The sequence below is a fragment of the Pygoscelis adeliae genome, unplaced genomic scaffold (genome assembly GCF_000699105.1).
Source record: "Pygoscelis adeliae isolate BGI_AS28 unplaced genomic scaffold, ASM69910v1 Scaffold154, whole genome shotgun sequence".
Taxonomy (NCBI): domain Eukaryota; kingdom Metazoa; phylum Chordata; class Aves; order Sphenisciformes; family Spheniscidae; genus Pygoscelis; species Pygoscelis adeliae.
In genome coordinates, this window is record NW_008825113.1 from 5,611,558 (window position 1) to 5,619,113 (window position 7,556).

The 7,556-nt window shown below is 39.3% G+C and overlaps 1 protein-coding gene across 1 annotated transcript in view; it reads right to left on the reverse strand.

Moving 5' to 3' along the window:
- The window catches only part of RSPH1 (radial spoke head 1 homolog (Chlamydomonas)), an 8,518-nt gene continuing 962 nt past the window's right edge, over positions 1-7,556 (reverse strand). The window contains exons 2-9 of the mRNA XM_009328046.1: positions 6,921-7,034; positions 6,694-6,799; positions 5,408-5,498; positions 5,035-5,170; positions 4,657-4,728; positions 2,795-3,014; positions 1,870-2,013; positions 1-50 (exon numbers count right to left, since the gene is read on the reverse strand). Of these exons, the coding sequence (XP_009326321.1) occupies positions 1-50; positions 1,870-2,013; positions 2,795-3,014; positions 4,657-4,728; positions 5,035-5,170; positions 5,408-5,498; positions 6,694-6,799; positions 6,921-7,034 (933 nt within the window). The remainder of the gene's footprint in view (positions 51-1,869; positions 2,014-2,794; positions 3,015-4,656; positions 4,729-5,034; positions 5,171-5,407; positions 5,499-6,693; positions 6,800-6,920; positions 7,035-7,556) is intronic.

Sequence of the window (7,556 nt, forward strand, 5' to 3'; positions counted from 1 at the left end):
TTACTCTGCTTCCTTTGATTCATCCTCCTTATCCTCTAAATTAGCAGTTCCTGTGGAGGCGAAGGAAAGACAGAACATAGAGATGCATTTTATTATAAAATACTGGAAAGTAATCCTAGTAACCTAAAACATAATTCTAGGACTATGCTGGCTACCTCAGTCATCTTTCCCATTGCCTTTCACTGCCAATACTTGAATTTAACTGTTATACGTTGTTTGTCATCTGCCAGACAGACTCAGTACACACATATTGACTGCCAGCTGGCCCATATGTAACTCCGGAATAGCCAAGAATGTCTCCAATTTAGACAAGTATCATAAGAAACATGGAGCAAGAAGGATGGAATTCCTGTGCGGAAAAAAATTATGGTAATGGGACAGAGAATACGAGGCTGCAAGAAACCAGATTTTGTTACATCTGTTCTTCACAGTATGCATATTTTCTTCAAATCATTTCCTCTTACTATAACTTAATCTTGCTAAACATAAAGATAAGGGGAACAATATGTTGCCTAATGAATTATGGATGTAGACCTATGCAGAAAAATATATAAAATCCAACTCTCTGATTCTAGAAATAAAGAGTTGGAAGGAACTTTGAGAACATCTATCTCATTCCTATGTTTTCGTGCATTGGAATCTGCATCTATGCTGTCTCTGACAGATACTTGTGTCCATTTGTTCTTTTAAAAAAAAACAACACAAAAAGCCAATGGGAATACCAGAACTGCTTCATTGTGGTAGGCCAGAAAATTTGTTAGAATCGAGTTCAGTCAAAAATGGTTATTTGAGTCCAAGAGACTTTGAGACAAACCAGGCTCAATGAACTTTTGCCAAATCCAAAGCAGAGCTATGCAGGAAACCTGCTTAGATTTCTGCTGGACCTGATCCAAGCCCAGGGATCCTGTAAGATGTCAGTCCTACGCACCAGATCAGCTAGCTGGCTAGTCTGCCCTGAAGCAGGAGTGCACCTTCAGAGCTGATGGGCAAAAAATGAGAGCAAATAAACAATGAAAATTCCAAGAGCTGACCTAAATGTTTAGTGTATACCTCCAGGCATTTTCACATGGTTTAATAATCTTTCTGATCCCTATGGATAGTGCTTTGCTTCGATTTATTGTAAAATGGACTGATTACAAATGGATAAATTTATCTTATGTTTTCATACATCAGATACGTAAGCTTGTGAATGTTAACACTTAACAAATACAAACACCACAACTGGGTGGAGGCCTATAGGCTAAATATGAGTAAACATAAATGCATTCTTTTGTTGCTTCTTAGTAATTTTGTATTTAAAACAGGCTTCTGAACTGCCTGGAAGAAAACCTGAGCATCTGAATTCCAAATCTCTTTGGTTTGTAAGAGAAACAAATCAACCAGAGACTGTTCAAACCGTAATGCATAACAATACCTAAAATTTGTTTCTTCAGATTTGTTTTGCCTGCTTTTTAACTTCAGTTGAGAGAATAAGAATACACAATTACATTCATGAGAGAAAAGTGGAGTGCTCAAAACCCCCTGAATTTCCCAGGGTCTGAAATCTCTCTCATTTTTGTACGAAAAAAGGTTTGCAAATGCAATCACTTACAAACTCAACCCCGCAAGTGCTGTCAACTGTACATGCATAGATAATGCTGCACAGAAGTGTCACTTCTAATTTGTACTGTTACAGTTTATGAACTTGACTACTCAAAACCAATTTACATCTATAGAGGGCTGCCCCCCTTATGAAAGGTAGAGATTCCCACGGTCTCTTCAGCTTGATAATGGACCTCTCGGCAGCAGCATGACTTCAGCTGATTGACATACATCATTTCAAACCCTGACTGCTAATTGAAGAATGAGCATGCATGCCCCATTCCTCACCTTGATCCTCCTGATCTTTGTTTTCTTCGTCCTCTCTGCTTCCCTCATCTTCCTCTCCTGCATCCCTTGCTGGGCTAAAAACTTCACTGGATACTTCATGAAGAGAAGGCTCATCATCTCTACCCTCAGCAGATTCATCAGTGACTGAAATATGAGAAATTAGAAACACGGAAGAAAATTAATTTTTACAAATTTTCACTCAGCCATTGTTTTCATGCAGTAGCTAATAACTCCTACTGAAGTCTATCAGTACTTAAAGGGGGCTTCTAAGAAAGATGGAGGCAAACTTTTTAGCAGGGCATGTTGCGACAGGACAAGGGGGAATGGCTTTAAACTAAAGGGGGGTAGATTTAGACTAGATATGAGGAAGACATTTTTTACGCTGAGGGTGGTGAAACACTGGCACAGGTTGCCCAGAGAGGTGGTGGATGCCCCATCCCTGGAAACATTCCAGGTCAGGCTGGACGGGGCTCTGAGCAACGTGGTCTAGTAGAAGATGTCCCTGCTCATTGCAGGGGGGTTGGGCTAGATGACCTTTAGAGGTCCCTTCCAACCCAAACTATTCTGTGATTCTATGATTCTAAGTCTGCAGTCTTTACTCACATGAGAAATCCCACAAAATCTTCTGTAACTGTTTATAATCAGGTTTGTGTAACAGGCCATGATATAGACTAAAATGATTCACAGGCTTCCCAAGACAGTTGTATATCATTATGCTATGTGAGATAAAACAGACATATATATATATATATATATAATGCAGTTTATGAACAGGCTTTGAAGTTCCTAACATTCAATATGTGGTAAATTATAGGAAAAACAAAACAAAACAAAAAACTCTCACACCACTTGATATTAAACCTGAAAAACACGGTTTCAGGAGATAGTCAAAGCATGGAGTTTCCAGCTGTCCAGCAGAACAAACCTGCAGTTGATGGCATTTTCTCCTCTTCAGTTACTGCTGCTACTGCTCTTTCTTCCACTGCTTCTGCTGCTGCTGCTGCTGCCACTAGGGAGGCTTCTCTGGGAGAAGGTGGGTTTTCCCCATGGGGAGTCCAGAGTGTTAATTTGGTAATTTCTGATGCTTTCCATTTTGGTGCAACAAGTAATGAGGGTTCCTCCTCTTCTTCTCCCTCCCCTTTACCCTAGAAGACAACTCATGAAATCCAGCATCTTACAGGTATTAAGGGGTAACTAAGATCATGGTTTTGTGTACTAAAACCTCTTTATCTGGGCTCAAAACAGCAATGACATGGCCTTTTAAAGTATATACAGCTGGAGAAACTTCAGCAGCCACAAATCTTGAAAGAGAACTACACTTTGAACCTTGATGAAGTCAGTTGACTATTACTATATGCCTGTCTACAGCACAACAGCGGCACATAAGACCCGATGCTCTGTCTGGTAGATGCTATCTCACACAGGAACGGAGTGGTGAAACAGCTCTTTCTGCCTCAATATTTGCTTAGGGAAGACCTTGGAATGGATCTAGGAAGCAGTAAGGTACTGCACAAAGCTTGTGTTTTTGAAATTTGAAGATAATCTTTTTTATTTAAAAAATCATGCTTTATTTTATCCAAATATGAAGAAGCCTTAGTAATGGAATCATTATCTGTATTACAAGCTAATTTCTTTTATTTTTTTTTAAGTGGGCCTTGTTCTGCAATTACTTCAACTAAAGAAAAAAGAAGCAAAATTTAATCTTACTTTAGTGACAGCACTGTCCCTTGCTTTACACAGTCACTACAGCATTCACATGAGAAGAAATTATTGTTCCTGAGAGTAACGATTTTCAGAAGCCGAGTGCTTAACCCTGGGGTTCTTAAATTCATGTTTACACTCCCACATCAATGGCCTAATTTTCCAAAATCAGCACATCCAACAATTCCCAACTGAACTGAGGATACTAGATACACATCACTTTGGATACTCGTATCAATCTGATACTGAATTTGAGGATCTCTTGCTTTTAGCCAAAAAAGCAAAACAGTCTCCATGTTTTGCAAATCTCTATCACTAATGATATGATTTTTTAAATTATTATTATTTTGTCCGTGTCTTAAGAAACAATTGCTGCATTGGAGAATTTTCAAAGAGTGTGTAATGGGAACTTATGTGTCAGACAACAGAGGTAGCAAACTCTAAGCTAAAATGTGGCATATTTTCTTGACATCAAAACAGTAATATTAAGATGTATGTCTTATTTCTATAGCTAATAATATGTCTTATTTCATAAAACAGGCCCTGATCCCAGCTGCTTCCTAGAATTATTAGGAGCTGTGGATATTAAGCTCCTAACAGGACCAGGACAACAATGGGTCATAATTCCAAAACACAAATCTGCTGGAAATTACCATTTGTATGCATAGCACCAAGCATTTCAGAAATATAAGAAGAAATATTTTTCATTGTTTCTGGTGTTCAGAACAAAGTGGAATACAGGTTAAATATACAGACAAATACATCTACATTATTCTGTGGTTTGAAGCTTCAAGTGTTTTGGGAAGGTCCTGATTCTTCTAAACTTTAGGCAGAAAGGACTCCTGTCTGCAAGTAGTGCAAAAATCACACCTTGTACTTGTCAAAGCTTACACAGTAGAGAAGCTAAAGAAAAAAGCAAAATGAAACCTCATTTAGTTCTTAAGAATGTATGAGTTTCTATCCTTTTTTGACTGGTTAGATCTACTTTAACATCAGTATCTATAAGGCATTTTATAGATTACTCGATAATAGATTTGATTTACTGAGTTCTCTGATATTCAGCATAATTTGCACTATTTCTTTTACCTGCTCTGATTGTACGTATTCACCATGCTGTTCACATCCAATATCAAAGACATATTTGCCATGACCTACAGGCTGCACAAAGATACAAAGAAGTCAGCAGAAGTACAAAGTTGGTACGTTCTAAGCATATAAATGTAAAATATGCTTTACTACCAAATTCATGCAATAGTCAATAACAATTTAGTTTGAAAGCAAAGTCGCAGAGAAAGTTGGCATTCTGTCCTACAGGTTAATTCAGTTTCATATGTTACACTTATGGTACGAGAAATACTACAAAAGATCAGGAGCCTAACTTCTTATTTTAAGTGGAAACAGATCATATTAAGGCAATTCCATGCTAACTATTCAGATGAATAGAGAGTTTTCCAGCACACTTACATTTCCATTCAAAAACTTGCCCTTAAATCTATGGTTTAGGTGAATAAGTTCAGCTTCTCCTTCCTGGTTTCCATTTACCCAACCACCAACATACTTAGATCCTGTGTCTTTATAGACATATGTACCTTGCCCGTGCCTAAGGAGAAAATAATAATTTTGCTTTATATTATTGAATATTAAGAATTTAGGATGTTGTTATACTTAAGGTATTAAAACTGTATTATTTAAGTGGCTGAAATGACTCAAGTTGGACTAAATTGCCAAGGTCATCCAGTAGCACTTGATTTGCTGCAGTCAGCCATGCTTTGAAAATAACCTTTGCATTTTAATGCCACTGGCTGACTTGAAACATCACTGTAAGAATGAAACAAACCTATTGTGGTTAAACCATTCTCCAGTATAGACGTCTCCATTTGCATACATGTACTCTCCATAGCCGTGTCTCTGGTCATTCACCCAGTCTCCTTTAATGAGAATACGATAAAAACAGAGTGAGACGTGGTGTATTTCATTGTGTGATATAGCAGTCAATTTGTAAAGTTATCATACATGAATCACTAGAGAAGGAAAAGAAAGCTATGACACCACTGTGATTCCTTACCATTCCTTACACCATTCCTTACTCCAAGCCCTTGCTCTTTTTTCCTCTGTCTGTCCCTCTCCACACATATTTATGCAGCTGCCTGACTTCCCTTTCATTTTGTCCATCACAATCTGTCTCCATTATCACTCTCCATTATCATTATGAACACAAGAAGTCGTATAACATCCTGCTCCTACCTTTAAATTTGGTAATGTATTACAGTTGCATTAGATAATGTGATATTTCCACTCAAATAAAAAGAGGGACTACTTTAGTTTGACTCATTTGCTAAAATTGTCCCGTCAGTGAGGGGGCGTATATACTTAAAAGGATGCTAGATTGTGTGTCTTAATTACTCTTCTATTCAAACTTAAAAGAAATAAAAAAAAAAAAATCACAGGTGCGTATGCATATGCGTATGTGAGGCAAGATTGGGCTGCTCTTTTTGCTCTCTGTTTCTAGCCCCCACAATGTGAATTTCTTTCTTGCCTAGCTTAGAAAGGAGGGGGGGAAATATTGTCCCTTGAGGCCTAACTGATATTCAGAGTGTTTCGGGTACTCTCCTGGAAGAGGGGAAACAATGCGAGTTTCAACTTCTTCAAACTTCAGAGGCATCCCAATCCCTGAGTAAGTGGTCTAATCAGTAGACTATTTTTAAGGATGGACCTAACAAAGTGCTAAAATACTTTATACTGAACACATCTATTGTTCTAATCATTATTCAGAAATAAGTAACTATACTCTCTTCTACCAAGATTGCACTGATTTGTAAAAGTTACTTAATATTTCTCAGGACTTGGAACAGCCCACTTGAAAGGAGGACATGACAAGAATAAACCACTACTAAATACCATGCTTCTCACAATAATCGACATAAATCCCCATAAATAAACCCCACACTTCTCAGAGCTTGTAGTAAAAAAGGAATAAAAGGAAAAAATTTCATCACAAATTTATCTTCTTAAAATAATACATTGTCCAATTCACTATCTCCTTGCATTTGGGGTGGGGGAGGGTGAGGGGGGAATGTGTCCTTTCAGTTACAGAAATCCTTGCAACGGTGTTCAGTGTTTTACCTTCATATTTTGATCCATCTGGATAAAAAAAAATACCCTGGCCGTGCTTTTTGTTTTGAAGATATTCTCCAGTGTAGCAAGCACCATTTCTAAATCTGTAGGTCCCCTGAAACATATTTGGTATAGATAAAATACTTGTCAGTTCTCACTCTTGTTTCAATATAGCGCCCAAACTAACAGAACTGCTGAAACATAAGCACAACCACTGCCTTCTGTCACTGTCTTACCTGTCCACTTCTGAAACCATGTTTATATTCTCCATCGTATGTATCCCCATTGGGTAGATATGCTTTTCCACGTCCATGTCGCTCACCTTCTGAATTGCGTTCACCATCATACTCCTGATCAAATGTGAAAAAAAATTGTTTAAGAGGGCTAGACCTGGCCGAATCTAACCTCATTAGACAGGAAAATGGCTGTTCGCTCAAAGCTGCTCCAATTCAGCTTGAATCAGAGACTGCAGGAGCAGCCGGCCAACAGATGTACTGCTTATGCAGACACTTTCATCAGGTCCTGGCACAAAGAGGCTTCCCTCCCTTCCTGACACACTACTGGAAAGTATGGATGACTGGTTTTCATCCAGTGGAGAAAGTTAGGCAGGTCCCAACGGAAGCGGTACAGCCCCACTTCTGAAACTCCTGTGCCCACGGAAGAAGCCCCTCGGGAGCTCTCCCAGGCTCGGCACGGCCAGCATACAGTATTCAAGACCCCCTGACCGGTAACGTTCACTCTTCCCTTCCCCGCTGGCGCTCCCCGACCCCCTGCCCGAGTCGCCCGTGGCCGTGAGCCGCTTCCCGCCCCGCTCCTCCCCAGCGCCCTCGGCGGCGGATGCTCCCAGCGGGGACGGGCCCCTCGCGGCAGCA